The 13,468-nt window shown below is 44.1% G+C and overlaps 1 protein-coding gene across 1 annotated transcript in view; it reads right to left on the reverse strand.

Moving 5' to 3' along the window:
• The window catches only part of fbxl9 (F-box and leucine rich repeat protein), a 46,145-nt gene extending 34,039 nt beyond the window's left edge, over nucleotides 1-12,106 (reverse strand). The window contains 3 exon segments of the mRNA XM_072279291.1: nucleotides 5,774-5,980; nucleotides 10,334-10,397; nucleotides 11,845-12,106. Of these exon segments, the coding sequence (XP_072135392.1) occupies nucleotides 5,774-5,806 (33 nt within the window). The 5' untranslated portion in view covers nucleotides 5,807-5,980; nucleotides 10,334-10,397; nucleotides 11,845-12,106.
• Between the last annotated feature and the right edge of the window lie 1,362 nt (nucleotides 12,107-13,468).

Genomic DNA, 13,468 nt, shown 5'->3' on the forward strand with positions numbered 1-13,468 from the left:
CCATTTAAAAGTAAAATATTTACAGGGTGACAGAGAAAGAGCTGGAGAGAAGCCACTAATACTGGTACAATGGGCTCTCCTGCTATGCTGTCATCAATATAAGATTCAGACTGCTCCTTACATTCTAGCAGTGATGATTTCCTGACCCATTTTATGTTGAGAAAGTAAACATGTGCAGGATATTTTAGGGGTCATTCAACAAACTGGTTTATATTCTGCACCACCTGAATGATTAAAAGATTAAAGTCTGTCACTAGCCTTGTGGCCCATCAGGCCGGTGCTTATGCCGGTTTCCGCGGCGTGAAGCAACTGAGAGTACGAGACTCTTCCCCCCCCCAGATAGGACGCCAGTCTATCGCGAGGTTAACCCCCAGCACTTTTGCCGGTACCCATTCTCAGCTGGGTAGACTGGAGCATTGTGTGATTAAGTGCCTTGCTCAAGGGCACACATGCTGCCTCGGTCCAGGCTCGAACCCACGACTTTCAGATCGCTAGTCCAATGCCCTAACCACTTGGCCACACGTCACACACCACCCGAATGATCCCCCTGTTATTTATATCAGTTTTCTTTTATCACAATCATTCTGGAAACATGGCACTTAAAATCAAGCCTGGTATATTTATTCGGCCCTATCGTAGTTAAACAGGTAAAGTGGCAGGTATCACTGATTGAAGGGAAAAATAACAAGTGTTCCAGCTCTGTACCTCAATCCAGTCACTCCTGACGGAAGAGTAAAATCAGTATCAAGTGCAGAAGCGGGAAGATGGCAGCGCAACACAGCTTGCAGCGGCTACTCCAGTGGTGATGTCTGTTATTTGTCAAGTAGGGTGCCGTGCACAATCCTGATTTGATGGAGACGGATGTGAGAGCACGGGGGAACATCTGGTGAAACTTCTGAAATGCCTGCTTCGTTGCTGTTGCTACTGTGTGGTCCAGAATCTCCGGAGGAGAAGGCCCCGAGTCCTCGGCTTTGCTTGTTGCTCGGCGGCCGGGGCAGGGTCGAAGCGCTCGGCAGAGGGTGGTGCTCGGAGAGGCTGTGTCAGAGGGGCTGGTTGGAGACTCGAAGTTTTCGGACGGACTCAGAGTTCGTTGCAGTCAGGTGCTTCCAATGGTGATGCATCCGCCAGTTGGCGGCGCTTGGCGGTTCATAGCGGGGAGAGTTCCTCCCTTCTGCCACCTGCGTGGGATGATGAGTCTATCGGGACTTTGAGACTTTTTCTTTTACCGTGCCCATGGTCTGCTCTTTATCAAATTATGGTATTGCTTTACAGTGTTGTAACTATATGTTAAAATTATGTGGTTTTGTCAGTTTTAGTCTTGGTTTGTCCTGTGTTTTCTTGTGATATCATTCTGGAGGAACGTTGTATCATTTTTTAATGCATGCATTTCTAAATGACAATAAACGAAACTGAACTGAACTGAGAAGTGGGCGAGGGCTATCAAATATCCTGCAGTCCGTTAGATTAGAGCATTCTTTTTCTTTAAGTACCAAAGCTCAAAAATCTAGGCTGACATTTCAATTCAGTTCTCATGGGAGTGCTGCACTGTTGGATGCAGTCCTGGTGGAATGCAGGAAGTCAAAGGCCAGGATTTCCCAGGTAATGGATGTTCTGACATTTTGAGTGCACTGCAGACATTAAATGCTTCTGCGAGATTTCTGGGAGAAGTAAAGCCCCACTGTCGCTACTCTTCATCCTCCTCACACAAGCAGAATGCATCTGTCCAACCCACTTCCCCGCCATAGATTTAGATTAGATTATGAGGACACTCAGTCTTGGTTTATTGTCATTTAGAAATGCATGCATTAAGAAATGACCCAATGTTTCTCCAGTATGATATCACAGAAACACAGGACAAACCAAGACTAAAACTGACAAAACCACATAATTATAACATATAGTTACAACAGTGCAAAGCAATACCATAATTTGATAAAGAGCAGACCACGAGCACGGTAAAAAAGTCAAAGTCCCGATAGCCCATCATCTCACACAGACGGTAGAAGGGAGAAACTCTCCCTGCCACGAACCTCCAGTGCCGCAAACTTGATGACGCAGCACCCTAGAAGCACCCGACCGCAGCCGACTCTTGAGTCCGTCCGAAAACTTTGAGCCTCCGACCAGCCTCCGACAGCGAGCACCAAGCACCATCTCTGCCGAGCGCTTCGACCCCGCCCCAGCCGCCAAGCAACAAGCAAAGCCGAGGACTCGGGGCCTTCCCCTCTAGAGATTCTGGATCACACAGTAGCAGCGGCAGCGAAACAGGCACTTCAGAAGTTTCACCAGATGTTCCTCCATGCTCTCACGTCTGCCTCCATCAAATCAGGATTGTGCACAGCACCCTACTCGACAGATGACAGCTATTCATCACCAGAGTGGCCGCTGCACACAGCGTCGCACCGCCATCTTCTCCTCGCACGACTTTCCTGTTCCAATACATCAAGGGAGCAGGAAACTGCAGCAAATGCGAAGGACTGCTTTGGGATCTAGACAAGCAAATGGGATAAAGTCACAATGAGGGCTGACAGAAAGAGAGCCATTGTCTTTGATGCCTGCAGTGCAAGGAAACCATGGCTGCATGGAGAATGCAGGATAGTCAAGGTGTGCCATGACCACAGAAAACCAGGGCATCAAGTCAGAGTACCTCAGCATGGAATAGGCCCTTCGGCCTGATTTGCCTGTGATACCAAGTGATTCCCATATCCCTCTAAACCCCTCCTGTCGGATACTCACCCAAGTGCATTTTGAATGTTGTTATTGTACCTGCCTCAACCACTTCCTCTAGCAGCTCATTCATATATTCACCATCCTCTGCATGAAGTTGTTGTCCTCCTGTTCCCTTTTAAACCTATCTATCTTACTCCTGCATGCCTTTTCATCACTACCTGAGATTCTGGAACAACATCAGTGTCATTGGCAAATTTATAGAAAACATTTGAGCTGTGCCTAACCCCACAATCATGAGTGTGGAAAGAGTAAAGAGTAGATCTCTATAGGGTCACCTCTCAGTTCCCCAATTCCAAGGAATAAAGACCTAGATTGCCCAACCTCTCCCTGTAACTCAGGCCCTCAAGACCTGGCCGCAACTTTGTGAAACACTCTGGTCTCCTCAGCTGGATAAATCTAGGGAAGACAATCTCTGGCCCCATCAAACGTGTGACATTGAGGTGTGAGTCCATCCCAAAACTCCCTGTTTGTGTGGATGCTGTGTCATTTGCCACCATTACAAATTAATGCCACGAAATAACAGACAATACACTGCATATGATTAAGAGAACTATATTTATGAATCTTAACTGAAGGGTTAGTAAAGAATAACAAAAAGAAAAGGGTCCATTCTAATTAAACACTCAAATGTGCACAAGTTGGAGCTCATCTTCAACTTCTCTGTCACTCGTGTGCTGGACCCTCGGTCAACGTGAAAGCACACACCACCTTCTGAGCGTCGCTTCCAATCCATCTCGAACAAACAGGTCTCCCACTGGATCATATGCTTCGACCGATTCTCCCCAGTGTCTTCTCTCTTCATCTCCTCTTGAACAAAAGCCAAAGACCAACCTTATTGTCCCTCACCAAGAAAAACCTCCCACTAATTGGATGGCACCTATTCAACATCATCCTTTACCTTCAACAATAACCCACACAGTCTGAAAGCAGAACAAACAGCTCTTATAGAGCTGCTAAGTGAAATACCTACAGCATAACAGTACAGATGTGAACCCAGGCATTACACTTGTACATCTTCTCTGCACTCATTCAAGTTTCTCCTATAATAGCCTGACCAAAGCTACTTACACTATTTACACTATAAGGTGTAGCTATGGGCACCCGTATGAGTCCTAGCTATGCCTGCCTTTTTGTTGGCTTTGTGGAACAATCTATGTTCCAAACCTATTCTGGTATCTGACCCCACTTTTCCTTCGCTACATCGACGACTGCATTGGCGCTGCTTCCTGCACGCATGCGAGCTCGTTGACTTTATTATCTTTGCCTCCAACTTTCACCCTGCCCTCAAGTTTACCTGGTCCATTTCCGACACCTCCCTCCCCTTTCTAGATCTTTCTGTCTCTGTCTCTGGAGACAGCTTATCCACTGTTGTCTACTATAAGCCTACTGACTCTCACAGCTATCTGGACTATTCCTGTTCTCACCCTGTCTCTTGCAAAAATGCCATCCCCATCTCGCAATTCCTCCGTCTCCGCCGCATCTGCTCTCAGGATGAGGTTTTTCATTCGAGGACGAGGGAGATGTCTTGTTTTTTTTAAATAAAGGGGCTTCCCTTCCTCCACTATCAACTCTGCTCTCAAACGCATCTCCCCCATTTCACATACGTCTGCTCTCACTCCATCCTCCCGCCACCCCACTAGGAATAGGGTTCCCCTGGTCCTCACCTACCACCCCACCAGCATCCGGGTCCAACATATTATTCTCCATAACTTCCGCCACCTCCAACGGGATCCCACCACTAAGCGCATCTTTCCCTCCCCCCCCCCCACTTTCCGCAGGGATCGCTCCCTATGCAACTCCCTTATCCATTCGTCCCCCCCATCCCTCCCCACTGATCTCCCTCCTGGCACTTATCCTTGTAAGCGGAACAAGTGCTACACATGTCCTTACACTTCCTCCCTTACCACCATTCAGGGCCCCAGACAGTCCTTCCAGGTGAGGCGACACTTCACCTGTGAGTCAGCTGGCGTGATATACTGCATCCGGTGCTCCCAATGTAGCCTTCTATATATTGGCGAGGCCCGACGCAGACCGGGAGACCGTTTTGCTGAACACCTACGCTCTGTCCGCCAGAGAAAGCAAGATCTCCCAGTGGCCACACATTTTAATTCCACATCCCATTCCCATTCTGACATGTCTATCCACGGCCTCCTCTACCGTAAAGATGAAGCCACACTCAGGTTGGAGGAACAACACATTATATTCCGTTTGGGTAGCCTCCATCCTGATGGCATGAACATTGACTTCTCTAACTTTTGCTAATGCCCCACCTCCCCCTCATACCCATCCGTTATTTATTTATATACACACATTCTTTCTCTCTCTCTCCTTTTTCTCCCTCTGTCCCTCTCACTATACCCCTTGCCCATCCTCTGGGTTTCCCCCCCACCTTTCCTTCTCCCTGGGCCTCCTGTCCCATGATTCTCTCATATCCCCTTTGCCAATCACCTGTCCAGCTCTTGGCTCCATCTCTCCCCCTCCTGTCTTCTCCTATCATTTTGGATCTCCCCCTCCCCCTCCCACTTTCAAATCTCTTACTAACTCTTCCTTCAGTTAGTCCTGACGAAGGGCCTCGGCCTGAAACGTCGACTGTACCTCTTCCTAGAGATGCTGCCTGGCCGGCTGCGTTCACCAGCAACATTGATGTGTGTTACACTATTTCTACTGTATGTGGTGGCTCAAACTAGGTATATTTGAAGTAGAGGTTGATAGGTTCTTGATTAGTAAGGGTGTCAAAGGCTACTGGGAGAAGGCAGGAGCGATAATAAATCAGCCAGAGTAGACTCAATGGGCCAAATAGCCTAATTCTGCTCCTATGTCTTATGGTCTTATGGAAATGCTTGGGAAAAAAGAGAGAGTATAAATCACCAAGAAAAAGTGCTGCAGATTTACAGGACTCGGTGCCAGGTAGTATACAAGCATCAGAGTCTGCATGAGCTCATTTACGGACAGCACAGGCAGGAGGCAGGTTGGAATAACTAGATCCAGAGAAACCAGCTAGTTCTTAGAGACACCCAATTTAAATAAAACAGTAAAATTCCCCTACCTCTACAGGTAAATCAGGGGCTTCAGCCTCCATGGTTCCTTGAAGTCTATTGTGTTTATAGCATTTTCCTCATAGTCTGCTATATAACACACTGTCAATTAGTCTACAAGCTGGACAACATAGTTGCTCTGCCCTGGCTGGCACAGGTTCTGAAACTTCTTCAAATGATTGCCAGCCATCTTGCTTGTGTGTTGGTCCCAATGTACTCTAACAAAGGGAGAAAAAAATAAACTTCAGCCTTAAACTATTGTCATGTGTTCTTCACCATTTCAAATCAAGTCAATCCCTGATCTGAACTTGGCTGCACGGAACCCTAGCATTAATCCAGATCGAACAACAGTAACTAGGAAATAAAATCAGTATTTACAAACTTGGGTAGGTTTTCTTCCCTATTGTTTAGGCGAACCTTATATGGAAATTTCATACACAGAAAAGTAATGATCTAATCCTGTCAATGCTTTGTAGGAAATAACTTCCAGCTTGATTCCTTTTTAGTAACAGCATGACAGAAACCAGTGAATTCCTTTGACTAACCTGCTTCCTCAGACTCTATTTAGTCATATATTTTTCACCATAACTGCTAAGTGTTCAACTTTGCTATATTTCAATCTGTTTCACAGCAGAAAGCCTCTACAAACATTTTTTTCCCCTTCTCTCTCACAGTGCATCCAGCATCCTCACTGTTCTAAAGGTTATACTACCATATATATAAAAGTTATTCTGACACCTACTCATTATATTGCTGTTTTAACAACAGTAATCTTTCCGCACTTGGCTGTGACCTACTGCTCATCATTCTCCTGTCACTCAGGAGCAGCCTGTCCAGACCCAACTTTACAACACAATTTCCCCCCTTCTCAACACAAGAAAGACAAGATTTTCAAAGGGAGTTATCCTGCTTTCTCATTCCACGTTGGCTCGGCACATCATTGACTCCAACAATATTGTCTCATCTTCTCTTGACCACTTTGATTATATTTCACCCTCAACCCTCATCTCTACTTCATTAACCCACAATATCTATTATCTGTTATTGTTTGACTTTGTATGACTTCAATGCACTGTCGTGATGCACTGATATGTGTGGACAGTACGCAAGGCATGTCCTTCACTATAGAACATTACAGCACAGTACAGGTCCTTTAGCCCATGATGTTGTGCTTTTAACCTACTCTGAGATCAATCTAACCTTCTCTCCATTTTTCTATCAGCCATATGTCTACCTATGAGTTTCTTAAATGTCCCTAAATGTCTCTACTACCACTCCTGACAGGGTATTTCATGCACTCATCACTCTCTGCGTAAAAAACATCAACCTCTGACAACCCTATATGTTTTCCTCCAATCATCTTAAAATGATACCCTCGTAGTAGCCATTTCTTATGACAACCTTCTACACTATCCACAACTCCCCCAACCTTCATGTCATCTGCAAACTTACTAACCCACCATTCAACTTCCTCATCCAAGTCATTTATAAAAATCTCAAAGAACAGGGGTTCCCAGAACAGATCTCTGCAGAACACCACAGGTCACTGACCTCCAGGTAAAATGCTCTCCATTTACAAACATCCTCTGCCCTCTATGGACAAGCCAATTGTAAGTCCACACTGGATCCCATGCCTCCTGACTTTCTGAATGAGCCAACAACTGGGAATCTTAACAAACATCTTACTTAAGTCCATATACTCATCACTGCTCCTCCTTCATTGGTATGCATTGTCACATGCTCAAGGAATTTAATCAGACTCATGAGGCATGACCTGCCCCTCACAAAGCCATGCTATCCCTCATCAGGCTATACTTTTCCAAATGCTGATAAATCATATCTCTAACAATCTTTCCGATAATTTGTCCACCACTAAAGTAAATCTCATTGGTCTATAGTTCCCCGAGTTATCAATGCTCTCTTTCTTGAACAAAGAAATAACATTTGCCATCCTCCTTAATCACCTGGTACTATTCCTGCGGCCATTGCAGATGCAAAGATCACCAAAAGTGCAGCAATTTCTTCCCTTGCTTACTGTAGCATATCCAGTCTGGCCCCAGGGACTAATGTTTTCAAAAGTTCCAACACGTCCTCTTAATGTTGACATATTCTAGCATGTCAGCTTGTTTTTCACTGTTCTCACAAATGTCAAAGTCCTTCTCACTGGTGTTCCCTTACCTCACCTAACAAATTCTGCACTATTTAAACCTTTTGCACCAAGGAGGTGCCAATTAATATTAGGAAAGTTGAAAACAACTGATTCCTGCACCTTTCCAAAATCTGCCTCCCAATCTATTCCTTTTTTTTCTCTGTTGCGATTGTATGGTGTATAGAATACTCTCAATAAAGTGGTTGCTGCCTTCCTGTTTCTTACTTACACTCACCCATGATGTCCTCCCTTTCTGCAACTGTGATACAATTCCTGATTAGCAATGCCATTCCTCCACCTCTTTTACCTTCCTTCCTAACCCTTTTCAAACATCTAAAGTCTGATATCTCCAGCAGCCATTCCTGCCTCAGTGACAGCCAAGTCTCCTTAATGGCCACATCATAATTCCACATGCTCATCATCCTAAACTTCTGAATTAAAATAGACACACTTCAGCCTATCCCACTGACTGCAGTTTTTCCCTACCAATTGTCTATCCATCTTCACAGTCTCAACACCAACTTCCCCATCCTCTGACTTATCATTCTGGTTCACATCCCTCTGCCAAACTAGTTTAAACTCTCAACAGCTTTAGCAAATCTGCCCACAAGGATATTGGTCCCCCTCAAGTTCAGGTGTAACCCATCCTTTTTGTACAGGTCATACTAGAATGACCCACAAATCTGAAATGCTGCCCACTGCTCCAATTCCTTAGCCACTCATTCATCTGCCAACTCATTCTATTCTTAACCTCACTGGCATGTGGCACAGGCAGCAATCCAGAGACCTTTGTGGTCTTGCTTTTTGGCTACCTACCCAGCTCCCTATATTCTCTCTTCAGGACATCATCCCCTTACCTACCAATGACATTAGTACCATAAATTCTGGCTGCTCACCCTCCCCCTTTAGTCAAATGTGGAAACAATCTGAGATGACTCTGACCACAGCACCTGGGTGGCAACTACCATCCCAGTGTCACTTTCACATCCAGAGAATTGCTTGTCTGTTCATCTTACTAATGAATTCCCTATCACTACTGCACTCCTTTTGGAGTCACAGAATCAGACTCAGTGCCAGAGACCTGCAGCTTTTCCTTGATTGGTCATTCCATCCCCACCCCCCCACCCCCCCACCAAAGGTATCCAAAGTGGCTTCTTTTTTCCAGTCCTGACAAAGGGTCTCAGCCCAAAACATCCAATGTGTACACCTTTCCATAGAAGCTGCCTGGCCTGCTGAGTTTTTCCAGCATTTTGTGTGTATTAAACCAAAGCAGTACCTGTACATATCTGTTATTAAAGGGAATGGCCACAGAGGAACATTGCACTGTCTATCTATTCCCTTTCCCTCTCCTGACAGTCACCCAGCTACCTGCCTCCTGCAACTTAGGGGTGATTACCTCCCTGTAGCTCCTATCTGTCACCAATCTCAATATTCTCCCATACGAACCGAAGGTCATCCAGCTGCAACTCCAGTTCCCTAAAACTGCCTTAAGGATGTAGTTAACAGGGACACTGATGTAGTTAATAGGGACACTGGAGGTATCCTATAACTCCCACATCTGACATGTAAAACACACCACTAAGCCTGGAACCATTCTCCTTATCTAGCTAGACACTAAGAGACAAAGAAAGAAAGAAGATTAACAAAGTTCAAAGTAGATTTATTAAAGCACATATGTACCCCAAATCTGTACATACGTACAAAATGTATAATGTGCAATTTATACATACGTACAAAGTACATATACGTCACCATATACAACCCTAGGATTCATTTTCTCCCAGGCATTCACAGTAAATACAAGAAACACAATTGAAACAATGAAAGACCACATCCAATAGAATGGATATGTCAGCCTTCACCTGTTCTCGCTGAAACCCCTTGAGCCAAAGATTCAGCCTCCCACCCTAATTGTCCGCTCACACAATGGCCACTCCCATATGTATTTTGGTACATGTGCCAACAATAATCCAATTTACCACAAAATCCATAAGTCTCAGTCCTACTATTTCAAATTGGTTGGTTCTCCTGCCCCAGTATATTTGACTATCTACTATGTTAATTTATATATATGGATATACCAGGTCTCTTCCTATACCTAAATCAGATTAGTCCCTCCCCTCCCCTATGGCCAAACCTCCTCCTCTCCTATTAAATACTTTATACTTTATTGTCGCCAAACAATTGGTACTAGAACGTACAATCATCACAGTGATATTTGATTCTGCGCTTCACACTCCCTAGATTACAAATATTAAATATTAAAAATAGTTAAAATTAGTAAATATTAAAAATTTAAATTATGTCATAAATAGAAAATAGAAAAATGGGAAGTAAGGTAGTGCAAAAAAACTGAGAGGCAGGTCCAGATATTTGGAGGGTACGGCCCAGATCTGGGTCAGGATCCATTCAGCAGTCTTACCACAGTTGGAAAGAAGCTGTTCCCAAATCTGGCCGTATGAGTCTTCAAGCTCCTGAACCTTCTCCTGGAGGGAAGAGGGACAAAAAGTCTGTTGGCTGACTATATAATATTGATTATAAAAAAAACTCTATTAAAAAAAACACTGATTTCTTAAAGAACTGAGCTCATATTTAAAGCAATCATCCTGTGATCCTGTCTGCAAAATATTGCTATTGTTAAATTGTATTTTAACAATCAGCCATCCCCTCTCTTGATTATATCTTGAACACCTCAACATTTCTTGTTGATTAGAATACTCACACTTCCCAGTATTGTATTTCTTCATTAAAAACAATGTCCTATTTAAGCCTGTGTGCCCAAAACCTCAATCGCAATAGCACTTTCTCCCTCCTAATCTTTCCTGCATTCCTCGACCATCCCATTTCTTCCTGAATATTATAAAGATGTCATCCAAGGTTTCCAGTTAGGGAATACCCGGATCGTCTTGCGAGACACACAGTCCTCCGTGCATTTCCAAATAAAGTCCGTGACAGCTGAGGCATACTCATCGAGGTTAGCTGCCAAGTCCTTGAATACTAACCAGTCCACCGATTCAAAGCGGTCAAATGTAGCCCCACCTTCTCCTGAGGTTTGATGACAGTTGGCAAATAGCTTTATGGTGCATTACCACCACCTTCTGAACTGGAGTGTGGGTTAGGACACCTATATATTTATTTTTGTATCAAACTCTATTAAAAAAAACACCTGATTTCTTAAAGAAATGAGCTCATATTTAAAGCAATCATCCTGTGATCCTGTCTGCAAAATATTGCTATTGTTAAATTGTATTTTAACAGCCATCCCCTCTCTTGATTATATCTTGAACACTTCAACATTTCTTGTTGATTACAGTACTCACACCTCCCATTATTGTATTTCTTCATTAAAAACATGTCCTGTTTAAGCCTGTGTGCCCAAAACCTCAATCGCAATATCACTTTCTCCGTCCTAATCTTTCCTGCATTCCTCGACCATCCCATTTCTTTCTGAATATTATAAAGATGTTTTCCTGTTTTTCATTTCTCATCTACTGCAATTTATTTGAATGTCCACATCAGCTTTCCAGTTGCCTGCTATACTAATTTATCTGCTTGCTCGTGCCCACTAATACCAACATGTGTTGGAATCCACATAAAACATACACAGAGTCTCACCATTTTATGTTTAAGTAAGGGCTGTATTATTTCACACATATCTGGTTTTGCCTCTTTTAGACTCCTGATTGTTGTGCTTGAATCAGACCATAATACAACGTTCAATGCTCTCACTTCCTCCACCCACTGTAAAGCTAATTTCACCTTTATGCACTGAAATATCATAATTTATCCTCATCTGTTTTAATGTTAACGAATCTTACCCCTTTCTACAATTACCATTTCTTGAAGTATGTGTATATTTGTAAATATACATAATTATTATTTACATCTTGACAAAATCTATTCTTGTCTCCTTTCGAGTAATTTAAGATCTACCTCTGGCGCTTCACACAGCTATGGAGGCACCACAGGAAAAGGCACTGTAGCACTCACTGCTCTGTCCTTTCTGTTTTTCCGTGCAAAACTTCCGTTTTTCTTTCTTTCCTTTTCCTAGCATAAATCTAAAAACTGTTTAATCGGATGATTTTCAACCTGCCCTTGTTGGTTTAGTTAGGCGAGCTGTGTTTTCGGTTCCAGAGATGCGGCCTCACCGCCGCCCGCGTTCCGTAACCAAGGCGACGTCACGTGGTGTGAACTCGGCACTCGGCATGCGGGGAACAGGAGTCCAACCGCGCCTGCGCTCCGGTGCTGCCGGGGCGCTCTCGACCTGAAGCGCATGCGCATGTAGGAACAGCGGGACGGCAGCGGGGGGGGGTTGCTAAACGGGCGCGTGCGCACTACTGACAGACCACCTCTGGGTAATGGCTGTTTTTTGTCGGGGGGGGGGGATTAATTGTGAAGACTTGTTGATCTGTCAGACCCAGAGATGGAGCATTGCTGTGTTTTTAAACGACGAAAATGTTGAGAAAATGAAGCTCAAAGTAGAAAAGTCGAGTTTATTGTTATATGTATAAGTACATCTATGTACAGGTGCAGTCACCGGCACATAGCTTTAGAAAAATGTTCGATCGATGCTCAGCAGCAATGAACCATATTCAATATTTCAGAACAGGTAGAAGTGAGTTTTCATTTGCAGGTTCTTCTTTCTGCACTTTTTTTCTCTCTCTTCATTGCCTTAATTGTGTAATTTATGTATAATTTCTATATCCTGCGCTCTCTGTATCTTTGTGCCTGTGATGCTGCTGCAAGCAAGTTTTTCATTGCACCAATACGTGTGCACATAACACTAAATATGATTTGACCCGTCATGAACAACGTTAATCGTGAAGAGGAGGGCAGAGGAATGAATGACAGCGGGGAAGGGGGTGACAGTGCAGTGCAGACAGTGCAAAATGGTAATAAGACAAAAAATGGGTCTGGAGAATCTTTAATTGGAGCCACAGAACCGTATCTGAAATTGTTCAACCAAGTGTTGAGTCCGGAAGACAGGACTGTCCGTAGCAGAACAATGTGGAGATGTTCCTCAAGCTTCATTTCAGGAGATCATTTCATAGAGTGTGACAGGGATGGAGAATTAAAGTGATATAGAGACCATTACATATTTTAGGTAACATTCTGTAAAACAATGTCTGGGTCTTATGGAAGTTTATCTTTGACCTTTGAGGACAACTGCTCCTTCATGCTCTAGTCATAGTCATAGAGTAATGCATTATGGGAACAGACCCTTCGGCCTAACTGATCCACGTTGACCACAGCATCCTCCCTACTGGTCCCAGTTATCTGTGCCTGGCCCATACCCCTTCAAGCCCCTCCCCTCCATGTACCAGTCCAAATGCCTCTGTTTGATGATTCAATGAATGGTGAGATTGGGGATTAAGTCTGAATTTGGGCTACAGCAGAGAAGGAGGGGACACCCAGGCTGAGATAGAGTTCCTGAAATAATGGGCATAGCTCAAACACTTTGGCAGTGAGGTTGTTCTGCAGGATTTTCACAGTGACCCAAAAGATGAACAACACATGGTGGAAGAAATTGTCAGGCCCGACAACACTTATGAGAAGT

Source organism: Mobula birostris, chromosome 15 (assembly GCF_030028105.1).
Source record: "Mobula birostris isolate sMobBir1 chromosome 15, sMobBir1.hap1, whole genome shotgun sequence".
NCBI lineage: Eukaryota > Metazoa > Chordata > Chondrichthyes > Myliobatiformes > Myliobatidae > Mobula > Mobula birostris.